The sequence below is a fragment of the Emys orbicularis genome, chromosome 11, assembly GCF_028017835.1.
Source record: "Emys orbicularis isolate rEmyOrb1 chromosome 11, rEmyOrb1.hap1, whole genome shotgun sequence".
In the NCBI taxonomy this organism is placed as follows: domain Eukaryota; kingdom Metazoa; phylum Chordata; order Testudines; family Emydidae; genus Emys; species Emys orbicularis.
Window position 1 is genome coordinate 22,499,459 of NC_088693.1, and position 27,880 is coordinate 22,527,338.

The 27,880-nt window shown below is 40.9% G+C and overlaps 1 protein-coding gene across 3 annotated transcripts in view; it reads left to right on the plus strand.

Annotated features, from left to right (window-relative positions):
• Positions 1-3,926: 3,926 nt before the first annotated feature.
• The window catches only part of KYNU (kynureninase), a 79,241-nt gene continuing 55,287 nt past the window's right edge, over positions 3,927-27,880 (plus strand). For 2 of the 3 annotated variants that reach the window (XM_065413502.1, XM_065413504.1), the window contains exons 1-4: positions 3,949-4,044; positions 5,206-5,265; positions 12,802-12,991; positions 18,059-18,179. In XM_065413502.1, coding sequence (XP_065269574.1) covers positions 12,823-12,991; positions 18,059-18,179 — 290 coding nt within the window. In that variant the 5' untranslated portion in view covers positions 3,949-4,044; positions 5,206-5,265; positions 12,802-12,822. Of the gene's footprint in view, positions 4,045-5,205; positions 5,266-12,801; positions 12,992-18,058; positions 18,180-27,880 lie in introns of all 3 variants that reach the window. The other variant, XM_065413503.1, reaches the window with a different exon arrangement.

Sequence of the window (27,880 nt, forward strand, 5' to 3'; positions counted from 1 at the left end):
TGCCAGGAAACCTGCAAGTTACTTACTTGCCTTTAATCGAGGAATGGACTGGAGAAGGCACCCCAAAAAGTAGGCTGGAGGAACCCTACCCTCTGTTGGACTGCCCCCAGAGGCCAAGCTAGGAATGGCTAAAGTGTAACTTGGAGTTTAATTGCATTAGCCACTCCATCTGGGGTAGTTTACAACGTTTCCTGAGACCACTAGTAAAATATCCCTTCACCATAGCCATGTATCTGCGTGACTATTGGGCTCACCAGGTCTTGTGCCTATGAAGCCTAATAGCTAAAGCACCTTGAGTCCCTCTGGTGGGCTACTGAGGACCTGAAGAAGTTTGGTATACCACTGTATGCCTGTTTGCTGCACCATATTCCTCCCTTCAGTTAAATCTCTCCTAAAAACTCTTCTTCCATGAAGTCTCGAACAAGTGAAGGAGTGAGAAAGCTGCCCAAAGAGAATACAAAATGCAAGCCAGAGTTTTAATGGAAATGTCAAATGAGTTACTGTGGGAACTTACTGTTACCCATGTCCTTCCTCTCTCTCCTCCTCCTCCCATTCAACAGCACTAATAAGAGTAGTAAAGTTAAGTGCAAGTGTTTGAAGGATTTGTTGTTTGTGATTTTGAGTAATCAAATTTGCTGTATTTGAAACAAAACAATACTATACTTCTAACAGCTACAAATCGCCTGGTCAGTACTAAATGGCTGATAGGGAATTAACCAAGCTAATGAAGAGCAATCACCTGATTCTCTGAGACATAATATAATCAGTAACAGGAAAGCTACTTTAGACAATCTGTCTGTCACTCTATGGTCTCTAGGCTTAAGGAAGCTTTAGGCTTTAGGCTTAAGCCTTATCTGTGTTTAGCCTGGGGATCTAGCTGCAGAAAGTCTCTCTTTTCATTGCCAATCTTTGCACTAGTGAACTTTTTTCAATTTTATTTTTGGTAAGGTGACTATTTTCAAAAGAAAATGCAATTATCCTTGTGGCTACATTTTTAAGGGTGTGAAATACTTATACAAAAGATAAAATTTGCTTTATAAAATATGCACTGGTGTCACTATTGCCAGCTTTTGACTTAACAGTGACATGCAGGGCTGGCTCCAGACACCAGCTGAGCAAGCTGGTGCTTGGGGCGGCAGACTGTTCGAGGAGGCATTCTGCCCAATCCTAGGGCGGCATGGCTGCTTTTTTGTGTGTGTGTGTGTGTGTGTGTTCTTGTTCCGCTCCGGCCCCCCTGTATGGGGCGGCGGTGCGGAGAACCAGAACGCCTTGCAGGGCAGTCCTCTTCCTTTCCTCGCCGCCGACCGGAGCGGAGCCCTCCCCTCGCGGCAGGCGGCAGGAGGCGGCGCAGCGGGAGGGGCCGCGTGGTAGCGCCCCTGCTGTAGCCCTGGCCGCCCCCTTCTCTCTCTCTCCCGCCCGCTCCCACCCCCTCCCCCCCCAGACGGTCCCCCTGCACCCGCGCTCCGGCCGCACCGCAGGTTTTTTTTGTTTTGTTTTGTTTTTTGCTTGGGGCAGCCAAAAAGCCAGAGCCGGGCCTGGTGACATGCATTTGTACTGGAGGTCCCTCCCCCCCCCCCCAGTAAGTTAGGAGTGTGGCTTTGATAGTGGCTACACTCATCTGATTTTTCTTTTCACTCAAAACATTGTTCATCACTGTTTCTCTCAACTGTCCCTGGTAAACAGAAAGCAAATTCTGCTCACCATAGCAATGCCTAATGGACAAACACCGAGCCTCATTCAAAGCCTGTTGAGGTTAATGAGATACTTTCCATGGATTTGAATGGGTTTTGGATTAGGCTTGTTGTATAGTTACTTAAAAAATAATTTTTTTGGACTGCAATAAAAAATTGGGATATCAGGTGTGTAGGTCACTGGGATGGGGCAATGGAAGCTCTCAAAAGGGGGGGGGACACCAGCACCCATATCGTAGCCCTGCCCCCCCAACTCTGCCTCTGCCTCCCATGCTGCCTGCCTCCCTGAGCATCCTCGCACTTCCCCTTTCCCCAAGCTCCCTGCCCTCATGCCGCCTTCCCCCCACCCCAGACCCCAGTCACAGATTGCTCCTCTCTGCCCTGTTTCCCCTCCCCCCCATCACTTGCCCTTACAGCTGGTAAAAAGTGAGGGGCCATGGCCCCCTGTCCCCCCTGCGCTAGGACATCAGATGAAACTGGTTGATAAAGCCTTTTTAGCTTTGGGACTGCTCAAACAGCTCACTAGTGTTTTTGCCTTGAAATCCAGCTGGTTTTACATGTTTCTGGACTGGGATTTGTCTTTAACTACAGCTTTAACATGATTTTCCAACTGAAATGATCAATGGGAGTTAGAAATTTTTTCATGAACTTATTCGCATATATATATATTTTTTGAGACAGAATATACAAAACTTTTCTCTGCAAATAATTAAACATTCTAATTTGGAATCATTTTTGATTAATGAAGAAGCAGTTTCAGAATGCTGTTCTGTGACTAATAACTGATCTCTAATTGTTCCATCTAAAGGTTATGTATTGCCTTTCCTCATTATTGTCTCTTCCTAATGCCTCCTCAGATCCAGCTATTAGCAACATTCATTAATTTCCCTTGAAAATCGTCTGAACTTTGCAGATAGAAACAAAGTTCATTTTTTAGTTTTAATAAAATAAGTGTTTGATTTCTTTTTGAGATATGATAAGTAAGATGTGACATAACTGAGGTGTGTGTATGTGTGTATATTAACTAAGGGCTACTGTAGAATTGTTTTATCTATCTGAGTTTCAGGCAGATTAAAAGTAGGGGACAAGTTAATTAAGAAGGAATATCTGTTCAAAATATGTAATATTTATTTCGGTGTTAGAGATAGTGAACAGGTGGAATGAACCTGAAATTATAGTGGCATAAATGTATTTAAGTAAAAACTGGATGACCTATATGGAATTTAGGGCCTGATAAAAAGTCTATTGAAGCTAATGTAAAGACTCCTAATTACCTTAGTGGGCCCCTAAATATATTAAAGGGTGGCTGTTGGTGGCTATGGGAGTAGCTAAACACATTCCAGTCCATGGGATTTTTCATTTATTATGCTTTCCCTAGTCACTCATGATTAATTGTGGATTTGGTTTACTTTTGTCTGGAATATTTTGTTGTCAGGCATAAAAGTTTTTCAAAATAAAATTTAATAATACTTTTTAAAATTTTATGCATTTTATAAATAAAATCCTTCGTTATTGACGGACAGTAGCCTCATAAGTTGCAACCAGGTTCCATCAGAAGCTCTATTTTAACCCCACTGTACTTTGGGGTTAAAACCAAGACTCAGCAGGCTCTCATCCAACACCTCCTCTTCGCTGATGGCACAGTAGTGACAACCCACACAGAGCCCACCTCCAAAACCTCATGGAAAGTTTTGCCAAAGCCTGCCAAAACTTCAGGCTTATCATAAGCCTAAAAAAGACAAACATAATGTGCCAAGGAGATGAGGAAGCACCCTCCCTCAAGATCAACAACTATGAACTTGAAGTGGTGAAGGAGTTCACATACCTGGGGTCCACTATTGCAGTCAACCTTTCACTCGAAACAGAACTCAACATCCGCATCGGAAAAGTCACCACAACAATATCTAGACTGAGCAGGAGCACTGTGAGGGGATCCCCGGGGTGCAGTCTGGGACTGTGGGACTGCTGTCTTGGGCTGTCTCTCACAATGCTTCGCTAGTGACAAGCCGCAAACCCCTCCAGGTGTTATCACTCAGGGACCCCGAAAGGTCATCTAGTCCAGTCCCCTGCCTTCACTAGCAGGACCAAGTACTGATTTTGCCCCAGTTCCCTAAGTGGCCCCCTCAAGGATTGAACTCACAACCCTGGGTTTAGCAGGCCAATGCTCAAACCACTGAGCTATCCCCGCCCCCCAACTTCTGGTTAACTGCAGCTGGTCACGTGTTCAGAGATAGTGCTGTTCAGTCTTTACATAGAAAACACAGGTCTGTGGAAAAAGCTGTTCTTATCATAACACTGTTTGAGTGCTTAAGAACTTCCTTATTCTTTGTCTGAAATGGCTGCTAGCTGCCGGGTAATGTGGTTTTACTATGGAGTAGAAAGATGAGCTTTGTGTGAAATTACTTTTAATACTGTGTCAGTTTTTGATGTTAAGGTCAATATGTGCCGAAGTTACTTTAAGTAACTGAGCTTATTGTAATTCCAGTCTGTCACATTCTGTTGCTGCAGATGTGACACTGTACCGTGTAACTTATTTAATTATATAATTATATGTTTCCTGAATGTTTGTCTTTATATTGTAGCAGTCATGCTGTGAATATTATATTTAGAATTTTTTTGGTTACTTATAGTTCTGTAACTTACTTGAATTTAATGCAGTATTTTGAAAACCCTGTTAGGATGATGTAAGTTTATAAAGCAAATTGCTTTGGCTTGCATTTTTAGGGACTGATCTTGCAAACTGTACTCATACGAATAAGAATTACTAACATGATCAAGAGTTGCAAGATCAGACCCTTGTACTTAACTTTGTTTTTAGAAAGGCTGCAGTTCTGTAGTTCGTTAGTCCTTTCCCACGTCTAGTAATGCTATTGGTGCATTCAGCTGGTGTCTTTTAACCCTTGAGACTACAGATTTATATTACATGCATATGACTTTCTTAAACATTTATTTGGCCAGCAGCCTGGAAAACATCAAAGTTCTATGGGTTAAACTACCTCTGGCTACCTGGTGAGCTGCTATTGGAGGGCAGAAAGTGGAACAAATGTTCTTCATGTGATAACCTCTGTTAAGAGGTTAGGGTAATTCAGCTTTAAGTAAAGATTCACGTTATGCCTTGTGGCAGCACCGTGTTAGGCGGCAAGTACCGTGAGTAATCAGCTCTGAACACTTTAGGAAAATATTGGGGGACAGTTGAATAATGAAGATATGATGATACAATTATATAGGCAGAGAATTGAACTATAAAAATAGTATAAAATTGATCTAAAAATAATCAAATTATAGTTCTTATAATTAAACCTAAAGGTCCTTTCCCTGTAAGTTTGATAGGATGGTTTGTTAATATTTCCTTTGAGATTTTTTTTTTCAGTTAGTAAACTATGTATAAAGGGCAAAAGAGAAATATCCACACGGCTGTTAGTGGCATTTTTGTTTGTTTTATAGCTTTAAAATGGGAAATGTAAGGATAAAACTGATATTTGTGCTGAAAGACTATATAATGACTGTTTTTCAGCTTGCTTAATTTTGGCCGCATCTGTTCTGTTTGAAAACAGGAGACTGCCAATAGCCACCGGTGAGTCTTTTTCATCAAATCTGTGTGTGTGTGTGTGTGTGTGTATAACATATAAGGAGGAGAATGATATGAAGTAAGAGAAGAAGGAGAACAAAAGAACTAGGGCCAGATAGGGAAGCATGGGCAAGGGGTGGCAGTAAAACGGGGGAATGGTAAGAGGTGTGGGGAAACAGACAGCAGAGTCCACAGGGGAGAAAGAGGAGAAACAGAAGATACTTTGGAAAATACAGGTAGAAACATAGAAAGAAACTGAGTCCCACTTAGGGTTATCACCTTTGAAATGCAAAAAAAAAAAAAAAAAAATGCAGAAGACAAGCCTGCTGTAACCCTAACCCCCAACCACAAAGCAACTCTGCAAACCTCCCCCTCCCTCCCCACAACAGCCCACTTATAGTATCCAGAGGGATAACATGTATAGTTAAGATTGATGACATCATTGATATGTATAGATAAGATTGATGACATCATTGATAACAAACTTTGTTTCATCAGCAAATTTTGCCAGCCAGTCTTTGCAGGCTGTTTCGTTTTAGCCTGTTGTCATTGAATGGGCAGTTTCTGATGTGAGCTTTTTTTTTCAGGGGTGTAGTAGGATCACTCGCACTGTTGCCCTAATCTTCCATGATTTAATATGCCTTGCATGTCTCCTCACTCTAGCGTGACTCAAACCCTCTCTCACACATGCGTGGTGCACTTGTGTGTTGGTGGGCAGACAGCTGCTGTATTTTCAACAGTTTTGATCTATTATTACTTAAACTGTGGAAGTCTGAACATTGCAGCATCTTTAACTGGACACAGAAACTTTTAATATTAGATATCCCTGTGTATTGTGAGAATATTGCAAATCTTTAGATTCGCTTAAAAAACCCCCAGCAGATTAAATTATTTTTCTGTCCACTGGCAAATCCATAAAAAAGCTGACCAGGCCAGTCAAATACCGGTCAGGCAGTATCCCTAGTTCCACTAGAAACATCACTTCTTTTCAGTTATAAAAAAGAAATGCTGCCTCTAGAAAGCCAAATAGACATCAGAAAGTTGAAAGGGGAAAAAGTAGAGGAGGAAATCACATCGTCTCAACTAAATTTTTTTAAAAAATGAGCCGTGTTCTGACCATTTTTGTTTCAGTTAGTGAAAACTTGTCCCATTTCGACAAAATTCTGAAGTGAATTCCTCAAGGTGGGATGAGGCCTTTGCATTAATGGGTCTCTGAATTTCAACTGGAGAGGAATACAGCACATATTTTTTTCAGTTAGCTGTCAATAATTGGGTAAAACAGTGTTTACAAAATTCTCAAGAAATATTATTTTCTGGGCATATAGGATATAACAAATTAATGTTGAGAATTGTAGGAAATAATTGCATGGCTCTGTTCAGCAGCAATTAGGATGCTCAATTATGCCAGTCATAAAGACTGCACAGGCTTTCATGGTTTAGCATCCAGCAAGCCTAACTCCTATTCCAAAGACAAAAATGTTTACTCATTCTGGTCTCAGAACTGGGTTTCTGGGATTTCATTCCTCAATAGGACTTTGATTGATTTTCTTTTGGTAGTTTTATCTTATTTCATAATGTTTATGTCACACCACATACCTCCAAACAGTTATTCATTTATAGCTTCTAGATATTCGTGGGGTTTTTTATTTGCTGTCAAAACTTGATATAAATAAGAATCTTAATAAATGGAAGTCATTGATCAGGTATAGCAAAATGCAGCAATGACAGGGAACCAAGGACCTTATCCAAACTCTACTAGACTTAATAGAAGGACCCTTTTATTTCTGTGGGCTTTGGATCATGCCTCAAATGGGGGGGTGGAAGTAATGATATTTGCTTGTCAGGCAAAGGTCATCTGAAGTACAGTGGTCATTAATTCAGGGTGATAACTATTGGGCATATATAGGCCTTATTAAAAAATGGTGAATAGTAAGTCTAAGGGTAAGATTCTGTATTGTGCCTCTGAGAGGGGCAGAACAGACCTCGCAGCCTAGGAGAAAAGAGGTAGGTGGGGTATAAGGTGGCTTTAAATCATCTTAGGCCTGGAGAGAAGGCCCCTGGTGTAATTTAGGCCCCAGATTGCCTAAGTTACAGCTGCCTCCTAGGGCTTCCCTATGGGACTCAGTGCTATCTGAGACTTTCCTCTGCATTCTAAGGGCAGGTCTTCACTACAGGGGGGGGTCGATTTAAGATACGCAAATTCAGCTACGCAAATAGCGTAGCTGAATTCGACGTATCGCAGCCGACTTACCCCGCTGTAGGGACGGTGGCAAAATCGACCTCTGCAGCTTCCCGTCGACGGCGCTTACTCCCACCTCCGCTGGTGGAGTAAGAGCGTCGATTCGGGGATCGATTGTCGCGTCCCAACGGGACGCGATAAATCGATCCCCGAGAGGTCGATTTCTACCCGCTGATTCAGGCGGGTAGTGTAGACCTAGCCTAAGTGAAAGTTACTGGAACACAGATTCTGAACTAATGGTTGAGGCAACAGTTTTTGGAATTCAAAATCTGGAACATAGAAGTCACCTCTGGCATGTGGTATTTTTTGGAGAAGAGCAGAGTTGTCAGTGCCAGTGATGCCCAATATTATCAACTAGGCTAGCTGGGTTTTCTGGACTCTTAGGAGCATTAGCAAATTTGGGGGAAAATCATCATTTTTATAAAGGTTACTAAATCAAATTTAACTGGTCAATATCAAGTGGCTCCAGCGGGTGTTCTGATCCCCTGAGGGACTCCAGGAAGAGTTATCGGGGGAGGCAAAACCTGGTTATAATTAGAGCTGGGCAAAAAACTAATTATCTTTCTTTTCTGGTTCACTGGCATTTCCAAAATAATAATAATGATAAAAAAAATTGAGTTGAACTGAATACTAAAATCCTTTAGCCAATCAAAATAGTTAGTTCTGGACAGAACAACACAGGTTTGCAGTAAACCATTTTGTTTGAGGTCTTTTTTTTTAAAAAAAGGGCACAAAAGGTAGGACAGAGAGGAAAAGGTAGGGTGGTAATGTGATTAAGCCCTCTGGTTAGGGCACTCACCTGTGATGTGGGAGACCCTGGTTCAATTCTCCTGTGCTGGAGTGGGGATTCAAATTTTCACATCCCAGGTAAGCATCCTTACCACAAGGCTGGGGGGAGCAGGGACTCTCAACATTTGCTGTCAAAGCTGTTTAACATTGCACACATAAATATTCATGGGAGTAGACACTTGAACTTGGGTCTCCCCTCTCCCAGGTGAGAGTCATATCTACCAGGCTACAGAGTCAATCTCATGTTCTTTCTCAGGCCCAATGAACATTCAAGTATTTTATGCAAAGTGGAACAGCTTCATCAAGAGAGATGGAGAGAGACCCACTCCAGAGTAGCCAGTATCTTAGTGGCTGGGATGCTTATCTGGGAAGAAGGAGAACTAGGTTGAAATCTCTGTCCAGAGTAGGCATTCTAAGCTGGGTCTCCACTGTTTTAGGTGAGGGCCCTATGCACTGGGCTAAAGGCTATAAACTGGACACCAGAACCCCCACCACCCCTTCTGGCCAGTTTGTGAATCTTACCCTCCCCTCCCAACCCACACTATTTGCTGACTTTATATCTGATTCATGGATACTTCTGAGTCAACCAAATCTGCATTTTTTGGCAAATAAATTATTGGTCTAAAATTTTTTGCCCAGATCTAATTATAACCCATAAGAGGTGTTATCAAAGGTGGAATCTTTGGTCTTGGCCATGCAGTGTCACAGTACAAGTCAGAAGGCCAAAGTTTCCCTTCAACAGCTGGCCATTGAAGGGTAAGGAGCTTGGTCATACCAGCAACATTTAGACTTGTCACAGTCAAGCATACATAACTTCCTATTCCACTAGCCTATGGGTCCATTAACGCTAATCAGCTAAGCTGAGTCACTAGAAACAAAACATCACCAACTGTTTTTCCAGCTGCTTCAAATAACCACCCTGAAGGCTTGAAAAACTGTAAGATCTGAGAAGTTTAAAGTTAAATATCAACCTTTTCTTTTTTTGTTTCTTTTCTCTCTTTTTATCAAATGAACTATATGTCTGCTGGTTGAGAGAGTGAGTGAGCATTTGTGTGTGTGTGTGTGTGTGTAGACAATAAGTAATTGAATTCTATGTAATTCAAACAAGAACAGTACATTAAACTAATCTCCCAGGTGCAACAGCCTTAAACTACATAGAAACTGCTGTCCATGATGTCATGTGTGATCTCTTCTTCTCTTCTTGTAATTATATCTTGGTAGCAGAGGAAGGACTGTTACTATGTAAGTAAAGTCTGGCAGGGCCACCATACAATTGGCATTATGATCATAACTGAAATGTCAGCTAATTTAACTTGGTAGTAATTTGGACCTCCTATCCTTGCCATTTGGCTGAACTATAGGTTTAGATTAACTGGCACTGAAGATACTCTGTGATTTAGGGACTTAAGGATAAACCCCCAACTGTTGTCTCCCTGGACTGTTAGATAGAAATCGTATGAGGATAATTCACTCATTTGATTTTAACCTGATGATTAGATATGAACCCATTTGATCTGAATTTAGTTATTTGTCATATGTTTGGCTTTATTTTAGCTATCAATTATTAAGATTTTTTTTAAAGTATATATATTAGAATATTATGTTAAGATGGATTTCTTACTTAGATAACAGTGCCTTTTAAGAATGACAAAAACCTGAAGCAGGTGAAAGACAATGAACCTAATGATCCATATACCTAAAGTCCTATACCCTATAATCCATACTTTATAATCCTACTCCTCCTCCCACAGCTTCTGTCTGGAGTAATTTCCTAACCCTAACAAAACTTTTCTAAGAATGGAGAGGCAGAATTTTTTGCCTTTCTTTATCATACAGAAAGGAAAGGGTAGGGCCTTGTTTACAGGAGGTCTCGATCTTTTAGGGCTCTAGGGTGGCAGGGATACACAAAGGGACTTAGGCATTGTAATGCTGAGCAGATGTCGACGAGAGGTTGTTTGCTAAGCCCCACTGCTGTCTCAGATATGTGCCTTTCTGCAGCCCAGATTTAGGCACCTATCTCTGCTTAGTGATCCATGAATGGGAACCCTGCTCTTGGAGTCAGAGGCCTTAGGAGCCTAAGCTGCTTCATGCCAGAATGAGTTATGTGCCTGCCTCACTTCACACAAGTCTGCCAGAGCAGGGGGTGCCTTCTTACAGCCCACTGGCTACAGCATTTGCCAAAGAGGTAGGCGATCCTGGTTCAATTCCCTCCTCTGATAGAAGGGTGAAAGGGCTTGAACTGGGGTTTCCTACTTTTTCAACCAAGTGCTCTAATCACTGAGCTATAGGATATACTGACATGTGGCTCCCTCAGCCACTCTTGTTGAAGCTGTTCCAGGGTGGGTAAATAATGAAAGGGGGACTGGACTTGGGATCTCCCAGGTGAGTGCCCTAACCACGGTGGGACCAAATCATTTTTGCTCTTTCTAACCTATTTAAGTATGTATCCACAATAGGACAGTCATTGGGCCAGAGAGTGTGAGGATGATTCTGGGTCCAGTCCCCCTGCTCCAAACACTTTCATTATTTATCCACAGTGGAACAGCTTCAACAGGAGAAATTGAGGAACCACCTCTCCTGAGAGGAGGGAGACCCCTGTTCAAATCCTTCCCCCTCCCCTCCACCCTGGGCAGAGAATCGGGAATTGAGCCTCTGTCTCCCACATCCCAGGCAAGTGCACTAACTACTAGACTAGCAGTTATATTACCACCTCATTCTCTGGCCAGATTTTGAATGGGACTCAAGCCAGTAGGCAGCCTCTTAGCACAGCTACCAGATCGGGCCCCACAGACAGCCTAGGTGGCCGAACACCTATCTTACCCAGCTTGTGAAATGTTCTGGTTCTTAGGCATCGTGACACCTAAAGTAAGGCAATAGGGTATGCCCAGAGTAGAAATACAGGTGCCTAGGGAATTTTTACCCTAAAAACTTAGGCACCAAATGAGTTTAGGTGCCTACAGCATTCGGCAGCAGTTTTATGGATCACAGTGAAGCCAAAACTGGGACTTAAGATCCTAAACCCCAGAATTAGGCACGTGAGTGCCTTCATGGATCCCACCTCTAGCATCCACATGGTGCACTGTGACTATAAGATCTCGTCTGTACTGATTTTGTGTCTGACTGAGTTTCTGTGTATGTATATATATATATATATATATATATATATATATATATACATATATATATATGACCCCTTTCACTGTAGTATCTGTAGTTCTATGGAACAATGAAGCCAGATCAATAAAGCGAGGAATTTGCAGGAGGTTATTTGGCCATATTACTCTATGGTGGAATAATTTTTACCAGAGGGATATGTCGGTAAGAAGAGTGGAAGAATATAGGCCCAGTTCTCAATTGCACCAGAGTTCTGCTTGGTATAGCTGAAGGGGGTGGGGAAAAGTGGCTTTAAACCAGTTTTCTTTCCCTAATTCTTAGAGCTGATCTGGTCTAGTGTGTAATCTATAGCAGCCTTTCCTTTGGGGCTGTTAAAAGGAGTGACATAGAGTGCATTCTAGCTGCCTGGAGATTTCTTTAAACTGGGCCAATCCCCAAATAGCTGATTAAGTCAGTTTTTCCAAGTGCTCCTTGGGCTGCAGAACATAGTAGGGGCTCAGTAAGACCTGGACAATAAAGTTCATAATATTCAATTCACAAAAAAGTACTTCAAAGGCAAATATTCTTTGAGAAAAAATGTTAGGCCAAATTTTCAAATAAGCCTGTGAAAATGTATCAAAAATGTATTAAGGGTACTTTTTTATGCTCCAGACACTTCACCTATAGGTGTCTCTGTTTTTCATGTGAAGACTAGTGGGATTGCAGATATTGCATTTGTGATTTGCATACGCTGGAAAATATGGCCTGTCATGTTGATTGCTTGGCCTGTGTTTTCCCCTCTCTTTCTCACAGCAGAGAAAGTATAATGTTAAACATAAATTGGTATATGGTCTAGTATGAGTGAAATATTATTTCAAATCCTGTTCTAGAAAACACACTTCCAATCATGCCTTTGTCTGCCATCAGTGTTTCCTTTTTCTTTCTCTTCCTTTCATTATTTATTTCAGTAAGTGAAAAAGCTGAAAGAGTTTGAAGATTGCACAGACTGGAAAACAACTTCCAATGTAGTTACACACCTGCTCTCTTTCAGACACAGATTGCAGAAACAATAAAATAATAATGCTGCCCCTGGCTTTGAGTTCTGCAAATGTGAATGACACTATAGAACTTGTTACTGCTGTCAGTGCAGTGGTAGAACTTAGAAGCTGCTGATATAATTTAAAGAGGAAACAGCACTGTATCTGGGGAAAAAATGCCTTTGGGGCTACAGCAATATGTTGTCTTGTAAATGCTTGAATTGATCAATTGTAGTTTGCCATCCCATTCAAATATTTCACTTTATAAAAGCTTGGAATCAAATAAATCTTTGGTGTAAATTGAAGTCGCATTAGTGGTCTCTTATCAGCCCCTAGAGAATATGTATCCTGTAGAATTTAAACTCTGATGTTTTTCATTTTAAGGTGAAGTTAAATGACTTGAAAATGGATTCATCTTCTCATGGGTTCCCAGTGACTGTTTTAGAACAAACTGCCTCACAGCTAGGATGCAATCCAGCAGATCAGAAACTTGCTTTGCACTTAGATGAAGAAGATGAGCTGAAACACCTCCGTGAATGTTTCCATATTCCAAAAGTCAAGGATCTACCTCCAAGTGAGATTCATACTTATATTGCGGAGTTATGCATCTTCTGCATATGTTTTTTCATAAATCTTTAGAAATTATTGTCACCTATAAGATAATGGAGCAATTGCAGACATATCTGAGCACAGTACGTCCTCAGTGTTGCTAAATCAATCCATCAGTTTATTCTGGCACAGAATACTTTATGCTCTCATTCCCATCCTGAATTAAATGTGAAAATACAGTACTTACATAATGCTTATGCTGTCAGTCAGCTTCTTTGAACAATATAGTGACTGATTGAAAATTATAGGCAAAAGAATTTTTATCTAATGGATTGAAACTGCAGTGTCTCTAAGAACTTACAGCTCAGAGCGAATTGCTTCTTCAGTACAACATAGTTTAGTGTTATGTATTTTGTTACAATTATTTTGTGGTAATGGAAGAGACAGTATATATGTTATGTTAGAGTATATAATATTTTATTTTTAGGACTCAAGAGGAAATTAATACAGGATCCTAAGGGAAATATACAGGGCTATCTCTTAGGAAAAAAGATTGATGTGGGCAAGTAATTCAGTATAAACCATTTATTTGAACAATTGCTCCTCTTTTTCTGTTCATGAATTGTCTGCAAATAGAGCAAGACTTTCCCAAATATAGTAATTTGAAATGAATCACTAAATGTCTATGAATAATTTTTTGGTCTGTAGTTTGCTTGTAAACAACTAGTTGTGAACACTAGAAATTTAAACTGTTTTGACTGGATAAAGTCACAATGTGTTTCTGTTCCGCTGATTGGATGAACGTAAGTGTTAGAATCAGGTTTCTTGTGTGAAAACTCGTATACTGAAAAATTCTCTTTTTATCAATGTTTTTACAATATTCAATTAATATTCCCTGTTTCGTCAAACAATCCTGCCAGCATACACATCAATAGATATTCATAGGAAGCAAAGGTGTGATGCTAAAAAAGAAAGGATGCTAATACTTAAATTCAAGTGAATAATTGAAGAATAAAATAACTATTTAATTTTTTGCATTATTTTCTCACTTCTATGAAAGGACTCTGAATTATAGACAGACATGTCTAGCATTTGAATGTCAGGCTTGGGACAAGCAAAGCAGAAATGAGTGACAAACGTAAAGCTAAAGGGCAAACAAAAAAACTGGTAGAATTTTAATAATGTGTGTATCATCTTGACCAATGTATGTAGGGCAATGCTGATACCTTTACTCATGACAGTAACCACAAATAATCCCATGTAAATCATTGAACTGCTGTAATAGTAAATTACTATTCAGGATGAATAATGTTATTGAAATATGGCTCTTATTTTAAAACATGGTTCAGAAAAAAAAAATCCCTACATCATCCTAACTTTCCCAAAGTGGTTACAATAGAACCATCGTTACAGAAATGAATACCTCTTACAGGAGACTTCCTATTCAAATTACAGATGTTAGGAATGATAATCTGGACATATCCAATTGCTTCATATTGACAGATGAGTAATTGGAGGCTATTACCTGTTTTTTGTTAAGTGCCAGAAATAGGCTGAGTGGTGCACAAGACAAAACATAGACAGTCCCTGCCTTGAACAGTTTACAATCTAAACAAGAGTGGACAGAATGTACTGGGAAGCTCAGAGAAGGGCATAAGAAGGATATATGAGTTTTGTGATTATTTATTATTATTTACTCTGTTCATATGTGCACCATGGATCTAGCATCTGGATACAGGCACAAGAATAAGGGAATATTATTTGTGGATGCAGTAATAGTAGTTTTGTAACAAAGCCTTTCAAATGAGGAATATTGTAAATGCTGTTATCCATAGGGCACATGTTGGAAGTTTTTGTTTGTTTGTTTGTTTTTTTAAATAGTGAATGTTTTAAATGGTGAATGTTTACAATATGGTTTCTAATGAGAGGATTAGTATAAAATATCTTGGCTGGCTTAAACTAGCACATTATATTCAGTTGCAAGGGCTGATGAGCAGGTTTCTTGTTTCACTAAGGACACTTGATGATACTAGCTTAATTAATAATTCAGTTAATTTACCTCTTTTCCCACCTCCAACCACTGTTGTCCACAAAGGATCCTTCAGTTAGTAGTGACTGTCAACACAGACCCTTCACCCCCATGCAGCCGATACCAATGCCATGCTCGGTAGCGGGGTGCTGTCTGAAAGGATATGTCGGTATTGAAATTCTATAAAGAGAGATCAAAATAATCACCTTTGCAGCACACCTACTATCATCTAAGTTTTGGTTTAGGAAACCAAATCTGTTTCAGATCTCCCATGAGCAAGCCTAAGCACAAAGTGCACACCAGTTCAAATCAATATAATTCTAGAAGTTTCAAGGACAGCATGCTGTTTCCTTACATGGTAAATCTATGTAGCAAACTTGTTCCTTCCTGCTGTTACAAGCTACCAGGAGACATTTAATAAATAATTGAAGAAAAATTCAAAGCTGATACCTAGTAGATCTATAACTAGCTTCTTTCTGCAAAATTTGTCCATTATGAAATAAATAAAGAATTCTATTTACCTTCCGTGTAACAACACATAGAAAGAAATATTTGCTCACAAAACTGCTACCAAATAATCCACTGCATGTTCCTCTGCAAGTGCGGGTACAGGTGGCACATCAGAAAACACAGGGGAATATGGGGTAAAGGCCAGTCCCTGAACTGTGTGTGTTAGGTAGAGGTCCATGGTAGAAGACAGAGGGGATTCCATGAATCTCTGGACAAATTTGTGAAAGTATCTCTGCTTTCCTACTCCTTCCTGCTCCTCCTAAATACTGGCAACATGATTTGCTTCTGTTTCCATACTGTCATTAGATTCCCTAGCAAAGCTGCACTCTGTGACCCCTCTGATGAGTCACAGAGCATGGAGGGATATCCAATCTAGTTCTCTATATGTGCAGGTGGGAAGTGATCCTTCCTGTCATTGAAGTCAATAGGAGCTTTGTCACTGACTTCAATGGAAGTAGGATTGAGCCCACATCATGGATATTTTACTCTAACAGCAGGCTGCATGGTTGTTTGTGGTCCATCTGCTCTGAAATGGAGTTTGCACAGAGGAGTTTCTGGCAGATGCACATTTGGGGGATTCTTCTGAATACCTGCTTTCTTTTCTGCTCCCATTTTGGGCTGATTACCTTACTTTTGTTCTTTATTTCCCCCATGATGCATAGAAGAGAAGCAAATGGGTATGGAACTCTCTCTCTCTCTTTGTCTCTGTCCCAAATATCTCTAGGGCACCTATCAGCTTAGTATTTCAGCAAGTTGGAGTCCAAAAAAGTATCTCTTTCTATACACACCACCATAAGGAGTTTTCTATATTCTGTTTTCTCTACTTTAGCACACCTGTAATATTATTGTTTCTCCCTCCCTACCCCACCCCCCACCCCCAACTCCATTCACCATGGTATCTAGGCCCCAAGACTGTTACATATTTCATTGGTAGCACAACAATGTACAAGGCAGTAAAAGTTTTAACAGTGTTCAGAACCCATTGTTCTCACACATCCTGAGTCCTCTATCTTTTTTCAAAAACTGTCATGAAATACAGCTCCTGTCCTGAAGAACAGCAGGGGTAAAAAATATTTACATTATGTAGATATACCATAATGACTGATCTTTCATGACATTTATCTTCACACATGAGCGGATCCTAGATAACTCGCTCCTGAAGATAAATGTCATTACAGATATTAGCCATCAAGTATTCTTTATATATTTACATAAAACATTACAATGAGGTTTTAACATAGTCTTGAAAGAGAGAGATGAGAACATCCATGGGAGACAGGTGTAATATTATGTACTCTAAAAAGTGTCAAATATCATAATGATAGTTTAACTTTATCATAATGTAAATTGTAATAACTGTTTACACTATATAAATCAAGTGAAAACCTGCCAACAGACTAATTCTATGTCACGTTTTTCTGGGAGTTTGGCAAGCATATGGATGAGGGTTCAGTAGAACAAATGGAGTGAGATGACAGCGGAAAAGTTAGATAAATATTCAGACTTCTAAGCACTTCTTTGCATAGTCTCCATTATACTTGCTTTGTTGGGATGCCCTCAGCTTGAAACTGCTGAACTATAATTTCTTAAAGAAAATGTTGAAAGGTAACGGTAAACCTCCTAATCTCTTCTTTGACCATCTACGACATTCTACAACAAGGCATATAACTATAGCCTAGCATAGCCAGTAGCTCTTTCTTGTCTAATGAGAAAATTATATATTTCCCCTTCATTTAGACTGAAAGGGAAATTATCAGCATTTTGTAAGAGGAAAAAGGCCCAGACCCAAGCCCTATCTGCAGTTGATAACCAAAAAAAAAAGAGAATCCACAGGATAACAGATGTAAAGGTAGAACAATGTGGGAAGGAGGTAGGGCCAGCTTTCTGCATCAGTAGCCAATGGGCATTTATGTCTGAAGAGGGGACTGCAGTACAGAGGAGCAGTTTAGCTTTTAATTCATTACCTGTTTTAATGCTTGATTGGAATTTAAGACATACTAGTGAGATTTACAGCTCTAAATTCTGAATAAGATTCTTTTCTCTAGTCTCAGTGAGACTATTATTGTCTGCCTGGATAACAAAGGAACAGTTAATAGAACCAATTTAGAAGTGTGAATAATATTTACACCACTCTATCGTTCATGTTAAAAAGAATGTGCATGAAAAACAGGCACAGAGCATCCGTAAAACAGATTAGATTAAAATTGCTGTCTGATTTATGCTTTTTAAAAGACTTTTAAGGTTTAATTAAGAAGTTACCAAAGTTGTCTTTACTTCTGACAAATGTACTACTGGTTCGGTTCAGTGAAGTATTGCAAAACCAAGAAAGAGATATTTTCTAGTCATTTAATCTATTTTTCTATAGCCCTAAAATCAAATCACTGCACAAAGAAATGTAACCTTAATGTTTGTTTCTAGCATGTATTTTAATACATTTATTTGATCTTTCCATTGATCAGGAAATTGGTGCTCTTTGGGGTGGAAGGGGATGATAGAACTGTCTGAATAATGGTACAGTTATAATTGAGCTGTTTTATTTTTTTCCCCTCCCAGCCGACTCAACTTTAGTGAATGAAAATGAAAGCTGCATATACTTTGCTGGGAATTCTCTTGGACTTCAGCCAAAAAAAGTTAAAGCTTACCTGGATGAAGAGTTGGATATGTGGGCTAAAAGGTGTGTAATTAAAGAACATGTAAAACATTAACCATCATTGCTTCAGGGGGCAACCTTTTATCTTATCTGGAGAACTAGCCTGAAAACATTTTATTAGGAGAATATTATGTTCAAACCATTCCCAAGACAAGGGTAAAACATATTCAGTGTCTTCCTAGCAAAACTTAAATCTTCTTTAAAAGGTGTGAGCTGGAAAATAGGCAAAGAGAAACTTCCAGAAGAGATAATTTTAGCCTGGCTTTCATTGGTTAAGACAGAGGGAGGCTCCCAATTGGCTCACCTGGAACGTCTTCAGACTACAGACTTTAACTTGCTCCATTCAAACTTTAGCTGTGCTTACATAGAGAGCACACATGCTCATATAATTACTGCTACTTGCCAATATACATGATACAATGTCAGTTCCCATGATGTTCTTATTAGTATTCCTCATTGCTCATAATTCATCCCAACAATCCTTAAAATAGGCAAACTCCCATTTAGATGGCCCTCAGCACAGGTAGTATGGCTGCCAGTGTTGGCTGTTCCCCAGCTGTTCCGATACCATGCCTGAAAATTTGTTCTGTATGGGAAGAACAAACTTTCTGTCCATAGCAGAGTCTGAGCAAGCAGCTGAACGTGGATTAGAACTAGCATCACAGAATGGACCTGGCATAAGAAAAGATGGAGAAATTACAGCACTGGGGACTTCACAAACATCTCCATGTGCTGCTTAAAAGGGGAATTTATTAGAAACTAATTAAACTTGCAATTGAATAATAAATAATAGTAAGACAGCAGCTGCTGGGCTCACAATTTGTGCAGCTATACGGAGAACAATGAGGTCCAAAGTTAACAGCTATATCAGGTGACTAAAAGGGGACCTCCTTCTGGCACAGGTAGTAGCAGCACTACTATCAGCAGAAAGAACAGGAGTACTTGTGGCACCTTAGAGACTAACAAATTTATTTGAGCATAAACTTTCGTGGGCTACAGCCCACTTCATCAGATGCATAGAATGGAACATATAGTAAGAAGATATATATGCATACTGAGAACATGAAAAGGTGGAAGTTGCCATACCAACTCTAAGAGGCTAATTAATTAAGATGAGCTATTATCGGCAGGAGAAAAAAACTTTTGGAGTGATAATCAAGATGGTCTCTCTGCACATTACAGCTCTGCGAACCACACTGCATGCACTATGGTAAAAGTGCAAAGAGCCGTAGAAAGTAGTGCAAGTGCTTCCAATGTAGATCTGACGTAGGAACACCTGGAAAATTCTCACCATAAACGGCCCCACGAATGGGACCAGGTTCACTTTAAAATTGAAGAGAAGAGACAGAATGGGGAAGAAGTTAGAGGAAGGGAATACGAGAGAGACAAAAGATAGAGGAGAAGAATTCCAAAGACATCTCTGAAGTCTGTCCCTTCCTTTCCATCTTAGCAGCTAAATCTCTTCTCCACACCTTTATTATCCGCTGCTTCAACTACTGCAATCTTCTAGTGTTTCTTCATACAGATTTTTCTATTAAGGCTAGGCAAAAAATTTTTATCCTTTTTTTTTTCACCAAGGCTTTCAGCTAAATGAATATTTTCAAGGAAAGCATATACAGGTGTAGTTTCTGTGGAAAAGTGTTATTTTATTTCCACTGGAAAATTCAAAAATGGAAAATCTTCAGCAATTTTTGTTTTTTTTTTCCTGTGAAAAATCAAAATTTTCCACGGGGGAGTGGGACCCCTATTTTTCAACCTGCTGTTATTTCTGTATCTTCTTTCATGGCCACCCCAAAATTAGGTGGCACATTTAATCCCACCTGAAAACTTACTTCTGAAACATGTGGCAAGAAAAGATATGAAACTAGAGAGAGAGAAGGAATTGAACTATTGAATTCTCATGTTACCTTATTGTCACTCTTTTCCTCCCTCTCCTCTTCCCTAAGGGATTGTCAAGTTAAATTTAGATAGTATGCTTTATGGACCATGGAATCTTAGCCTGTTTTCTGAGGTGTCCAACATATACCTGGGCAACTGCAACAGGGGAGAGAGGGAAGGGATAAATAATAATGAGGGAGCAGAGATTAGAAGGAAGAGAATAACCAGATGAGTGAGTTATTTGGGAAAAGAAGAAAAAAGGAGTTTTACTGGGTAGAGTATATTGACCTTAAGAACCCCTCAGTGTCAGCTGCTAAAAGGTTTACTGTTCCATAACAGAAACTCCTAACAGGCGAGCCTGGCAGACTCACTATGCTGAACACATTGCTTTCATGATATTTATCCAGAGAGGGTCAAGGGGGAGGTATCTAATACAAATTTGTCATACTGATTCTCATAATCATTGTGAGATGTATGTACAGATGATATTTAAGGAGTTGTGTATATGTACTGAAAATATGTCTTAAAATCTGCATCCAAGGCAGAGATGATGAACCGGTTTTGGATCAGACAAAGGACTTTGATTCACCTGTCTCTCTGTCAGCCATGTAGATTAAGCATTATAGGCAATGTTCCCTCTAATTTTTTCCATCCCTGTGCAGAATGAATTTTGTTATGTGTAATGCCAATATTGAGGTAACATGCGGATGTGCACCACCAGTAGAAACAAAAAAACCTAGATATAATTTAAAAAAGTTATAACCATGACAAAGCTGAGGCAGCCCAAGAGAGAAAAGGTGTCACACTGAAGACCGCTGTGGTGGAAAAATGACACTAGTGGGAGCTGTGGTCATACAGAGGGATGGTTCTGTCACCTACACCGTTCTCTAGGAGGACCTCACAAACCCTGCAGCAAGGGGATTTGAAGAGGCGCACTCAGCCCTGGGGCTGCTGCAGGGAGAGAGGACTCCCCACAGCAGCCCCGGCTGGCCTAGACAAGCGTCTCTCCCCACAGACACCATGAAGCTGGGAGAGACAGGCATCTCTCTCCACAGCTGCTCCAGAATGAGGAGGAGTCCTCTCTCCCCACCACAGCACCGGGGCAGGCCCTGGCCACCGCATCCCTGGAGCAGGTGCTAGGGCTGGGGTAGAGGCGTCTCTCACTGACCACCACAGCCCTACACATCCCAAGTTCCCCACCCCCCACCTCGCCCCACTGCCCCCACCCACCCTGTATTCCCCCACCTCACCTTCTTACACGTTCCCTCCAGGGTCAAGGCACACCTGTGGCTGCACGCCTGCGTGGCTCCACTAATTAGGTGCGCGGCCCTTGATGCTCTCTTGGGTGGCCGCGTAAGCATGCACCTTAGAGGGAATGCAGATTGTTGGCCAAAACAATGAAAGCCCCATTTACATACGACTCAAGAGGGGTGTGGGAAGTCCAACAGGAGACAAGACACTAGAAAATAAACCCCAGGAGAGTGGGGCACATACTGACTCTGGGGACAAAATAAAAAACTTTGAGGGTATAAGACAAAGGCAAAAAGACACCATTTTCCCCCCATTCCCTGAGGCATGAATGCTTGGATCCTAGTTTGACTGAAAATCAGCTAGCTCTGCAAAAGACTGAATCCTAGGGGGAAAATCTCCTTTATTAAATAGGAAAGGTAACCATAGAAAAGTGTAGACCCAGGTTTGCTTTTTATGTTTCTTTTTTACATAATAATTTCTGTTTCTATTGTCCTCATTCACTATCTCTTATATCATATATAACAACTTCTGGTTGTTTTCACTATAAATGTATCAGTGCAGTAATGTTATATTGGAGTTGAACTTCTGTTGACTCTAACAAGCTGGAGTGTGTACTGTTCCTTTGGGGACAGCTTATCTGGTAGTTTCTTTGAGTGTCCAGTGCTTAAAGGCTGAACACTGCAACGAGCGCTCCGAGCACTCGGGTTGGCGTGTGCCTATCACTAGCCTGCACAGAAAAAGTGAAGTCTGCAGAGACCTGGATGGCAGTGCTTGTGTGGCCAGAGGCTGTTGATTTCAGGAAGCTGAGCTATTGCAGGCACAGAAAAGAATGCTTCATGCTGAAGGCAGGTAGTGGTAAGGTGCCACGGAACTTTCGGTACCCCTGAGGCACATCACAAGGATATGGCTAGAACAGATATGAGTTCCTGGTGAGTGGTCAGAGGAAAGGTGGGGAGGCTGACTGGGGAAAGTAGGTTCTACTAATTGGATACATTTTCTACTATAGGCAATTGGCTGCTACAGAAGCATAATAATATACATTACACTGTAAATGTGGAAATGTTGCACTTGCTTGTTTTACTCCTTAAAAGGTGAAGGTTGCAGTTAATAAAAATGGCTTACAACTTACAATAGCTAGTTGCATTCTTATAGGGGAGGAGGGAGTTGTTCTGAATGAATTTGAACTTTGTGAAGCACTCTTTCCTCTTGGCTATTAATTCAGCACAGCTCTGCAGTTTCTGTATTCATTTTAAAAAATTGCAACCCTGTCCATTTCTGTATGATTATCATACTTTATCACGGAAACGGCTGGCTTCTTTCAAAAGGTTAAAGTCAGATAGCACTCTTCTCTGTAAAATGATGCAGAGAGAGCATATTTCAGCTCCCTCACTGTCCCTTTTTGTTGGTTTGCTTTCCATTCTTCTGTTTGTCTTTGTGACAATGAAGGATATAAAAAATCCAAAAGGAAAGGTGATGCAGCATGAGGTTCCATAATATCAAAAATGCCTTCAAAACAAAAACTAGATCTTAGAAAAAAATCTGGGTAAACATGATTTCAAACCCTCTGAACAGAGGGAACAAATCTACAAAGGCTTCTTGCGAAAAATACTGTTTGGCCCCAAACACCTTACTCGGTAAATAGCAGAAAGTTAAAAAACTATATCACTGTCTTAGCTATAGAGACACCTAAGGCAACTGAGAAAGTCAAAATAAGGTCAGTACAAAATAGAACAGACTAGAGAATCTTACACTTGGAGAAGTCAGCATGCAAAAGAAAAAAAAAAGCAATAAAAAGAGAGAGTAGATAGTTGAAACCATTCAAAATGGTTTATGGTGCCTTTTACCTTTAGGTTACCAAGCACAACTAGGTAAACTCCAGGACAGGTAAATAGTGTCTGAGGGTTGTTACAACTGATGGCTGTTTAATAGCCTATGTGTTGGCAATCTAAGATTTTGCAGTGGGGTGTAAGTGAGATTATACAAATAAATAAAAGGAATCAAATAAATATTATTATGCAAATTAGATGTATCCTTATGAAAGCAAGTAAATCTAATATTTTACACAAGCAGTACTCTCAGGGATCCTGGCTGTCTTGTAAAGCAGTACTTCGCCTTTTCTATCAGTTTGTTAGTGTCTTAGGTCTCCTTTCAATAAACTTCAAAGCTAGTTCATTCAAACAGTGCTCACTTATTTTAGTGCCTTGGTTGTTTTTCAGGTAAGCAAGAGTGGCAAAGGAACACTGCCCAGTAGCGGCAGTCGGAGGCAGAATAGCAAATATCCTTAGCTGTATGTGATTAAAGCATCTAAACAGATTAGGGTCTGGGGAGAGACTAGAAACTTCTCCTCTCTTGCCTTGGTTCTTTCTACCCTCCTATGTTGGCCCTTTCCAACTTGCTCCAAGTCTTGTTCCATTCCTTTCTCCTTTTCACTGGTCCCTGTCTCCTTTTCTTCCCCTCGGTCCTTTGCCCCCACTTACCTGCACCTCCTTAATCCTCCTGTCCTTTTCCTGAATCCTTTATTATTTATTTTGATTTATGCAAACAACTAAAAGATGCCCATCTCACCCTCTAGGCAGCCTAATCAGTCTCTGAAAAATAATCAAGCAAATATGAAAACAGGGAACTAACAGCAATCCTCTCAAATATGGTGGTAACTAATTACACCACACAGCACAGCAGAGGTGATGAAAAATACTCCTCCCTCCCTAAATATTACTCTTCTTGCAGCATCCACTTTCTAAAGATGGGAAAATAAACCTTGTAGTGCTCTCTGAAGATCAACAAAAATTCAGGCTAATTCTGATGAAGTGAGTGGAAGCAAGTTTCTTAACTCTGTATCATTGTTGGAGAACACCCTGCCAGCAGCAATCATCAGTAGCAACTAACAGATCTGCCGCCATCAGCATAGACACTTGGTGGCAAGATCTGAAGTCAATGAAGCGATGAAAATTTTCACTGACTGGGGGTCTGACCATTGATCTTTATCCATTGCTAGGAGGAGATTCTGAACTAACATAGCTAGTTCAGTGTCTGTATCATACCCTGATTGGTATGCAGTCTGACAAGGGTCAGGAAATCTGCGGTGTATAGATACTGTTGTCTCTCCATAAGGTTTCCAGTAATCTTAATCACAAAGGGAACCTCCAAAACACAGGGCCGGATTTACAACTTCCATGCCCGTAGGCACAGCATTTTCAGTGTCCTCCCCCACCCCGCCTACATCTGACCTTTGTGTTTTCTGTAAAAAATGAAACTTTTTAAACCCAATTTTAACTTTTAGGCACCCCTAGAATGCTAGTGCCCCTAGGCACGGGTCTATTGTGTCTAAACTGGAAATCTGGCGCTGCCAACACAGGGCAATTTTTAGATTGTCAGTGCTAAGTGGTGGTTTCTTGAGCACAGGTCGTAGCAAATGTCTCTAAGAGCAGCAGGCTTAAGGGAAGCACTGGCAGTCCCCATTACTACTGGTTGTAGTACTCCCTCCCCATTTGCCTCACCCTCCCCTGCCCTTCATCAGCCGGATAAGGCATGGATCTAGAACAGGGGTAGGCAACCTATGGCACGTGTGCCAAAGGCGGCACGCAAGCTGATTTTCAGTGGCACTGACACTGCCCGGGTCCGGGGGGCTCTGCATTTTAATTTAATTTTAAATGAAGCTTCTTAAACATTTTTAAAACCTTATTTACTTTATATACAACAATAGTTTAGTTATATGTTATAGACTTGTAGAATGAGACCTTCTAAAAACATTAAAATGTATTACTGGCACGCAAAACCTTAAATTAGAGTGAATAAATGAAGACTCGGCACACCACTTCTGAAAGTTTGCCGAACCCTGATCTAGAACACAGTTTGTCACACAGAGTTCTACCATCATATCTCAGCACCTCAGAACGCTCTGTCTGGAACTCAAATAGAGTATTTGTTCCCTCACAATACTGTCCTGCTTCCACTGATGCTGAGAATTCAGCCCAAATCAGCAATTTTTCTATGCAAACTAGTAACATCCTGACAATGGAAGATTCTTGAATCAGCCCCAAGCTAAGACAGGCAGGATTAACCAAACTGTCAATGTCCCTAGAAAAATGAGCTGATAGAGAATTAGCAGATGCTTTAGTGAAGGCAAAGAATCTCTTCTTTGCCTCACGCACAGTTGAGGCAGCTTTATGCTAATATCAGAATCAGTGCAGTACTTTGGCCATTGGCACTCGACCAGCCTTCTCTCTTGGTTCATACATCATAAATAATGATACACCAAGTTCAGACTTGTGTGGATGGAGGTAGGGAGGAATAAGAATACTGTAGACAAGTTTTGACAGTTTTCATAAGTTCCAGTTACAATCTTAGTTTTGCAGTGTGGTTGGTAGGTAACAATGGGAGTGCTAGTGTAGACATGTGCTATAGGCCACCAGCATTTTCTAACATCATGTGTTGATACTTGTATCAGGATTAGATGATACAATTCTAAGAACACCATCTGCCACAGAAAGCTTGTTGTGGTGGGGTGGCTGCTCCACTCAGGCAGGAGACGGGTTAAGGCAGCCGTGGAGAGGCTGTGCAGAACCCAGCCAATCGGGAAAGGGCTGGGAGAGCCAATCAAGAGAAGGCTTGCTGGAGCAGCCCATATATAAAGGGCTACTCAGCAGAACAAAGGCAGTCTCTTCCTGGAGGGCAAAGGGGGAAAGACTGTCTGCGGAGGAGGATTGGAGGCAGGGCAGGGCAGCGCAGCAGAGCTCTGGGCTGACTATGGTCAGACTGAGGCCCTGAAGCAAGGGCATGGAAGATGCTAGGGCTATGGGGGAAGTGGCCCAGGGAAAGTAGGCAGCCGGGAATAGGAGGAGGGGCAGTAAGTGGCTGCCAGAGATTGGGTCCCTGGGCCACGACCCAGGGTAGCGAGTGGGCCTGGGTTCCCCCACATTTACCCCTACTTGTCTATGAGGAGAATGGCCTAAATCCAGACTGCAGTTTGCCCCTGAAGCCAGGGGCTAGACTAGAGACTGCAGTTGGCAGTTGGCCACTGAGGCAAGTGGAAGGACTGAGGACTGCCTGTCCCCTGAAAGGGGGGAGACAGCAGGCTGGGGCACAGCCAGAGGGCCATGTCCTGAAAAGGATGCTGTGGTCCAGTAGCAACGTGGGTCCAGATGGTGGAGACGATGGAGGAAGTGGACCCTGCATCCCAGCCCTGAGCCCCCTCCCACACTCTAAACCCTGCGGCCCCACCCCCACCACATAAATTTTGTTATGTGCACCATTATGAAGGTGATGTGTCACACATCACCTCCATATTGGGACACACAACAAAAGTCATTCCGCACATGGGTGGGAAAAATTAGAGGGAACACTGGTCGTGACCAGGGCAGCATGGCTCGGGCAGGCTCAGGCTTCATTTCTCCCCCCCCCCCCCCCCAGGGTCTTGTAGTAAATTTTGTTAGAAAGGGGTCACAGTGCAATGAAGTTTGAGAACCCCTCTGTTAGAGCTTTAAATGTCCCGTTGCTTTGTTTCTCTTGGTTTTGCTTTTATCCTACTGTTTCATATAACTCTCATCTCCATGCATTTCTTCCTTTCTTTCTATAGTTGAAACTATAATCAAAATTTAAATATCTGTATTGGCTCATAAAATAACTGGCAAAGGAAGATCCTTCCTTTTGTTTGTAGATGATTTGGACAGGAAAATATTCTCTCTCTCTCTCCCCCTCCCTTCCTAACCCTCTTGTACAAAGTTGGATGAGACCAGAAGACCTTTGAAGTTGGAGATTGATTATTTCCCTAGTGAACTTTAAATCAGCTGGGGGACAAAGATCTTAAAGGGAAAATGGCATTATGATGTCAAGCCAAATTGCAAACAGACAAGCAACTGCATAAACATTAATTTTCTCAGTGAGAAACTCTGTAGTCTACACAACGGTTCTGTATCAGCTTTTCTCATGCGCTTTGATGAACCAGGCATGTATTCATTTCTTTGGGTATCTCCACTTAAATCTCTGTCACTACCTAAGGGTAGAGTGGAAACAAAATGAGACAATAGGCTATCTGTCTGATGTCCAATGAGCGGAATGCCATGAGACCTGCAGTAGTTACTATATCCTTAAAGATTATTATCCCCAGTGTCTACCAGACTTGGGAATGGGGTGGCATAATATGCAGAAAGATAAATTCTCTGAGGCAGAGCATAGAATTTTACAACCTAAGTGTAATAGAATGTATTGTGCCATCAGCAAAGGCTACAGAGTTCTATGTGATTAAAATAAAAAAGGAGCCAAGAATATGCCTTTAAGTACCATTTTAGCTGTAATAATTTTTGTCTCTTAGCATTTATGTTGGCCATCAGGAAAGAGACAGGCTGAAAGCTGTTCCATAATAATATGAATAATAATAATTAATACTGCTTCTCCCATTCTCCATTATGCTTTTATTTTCATTTTTTTCTCCCAAAATAAAATATAAAAGTGTCCAAGGTTCATATCAGTTTTCCGAGTAAACTGGAAATTAGTTCTGGAATTGTGTTACAGAACATGCTGGCGAAGAGACCTTTCACCAGTAAATTCATCTTAGGAGGACATTAATGTCTATAGACGGGAGAAAGCTAAAGAAAGAA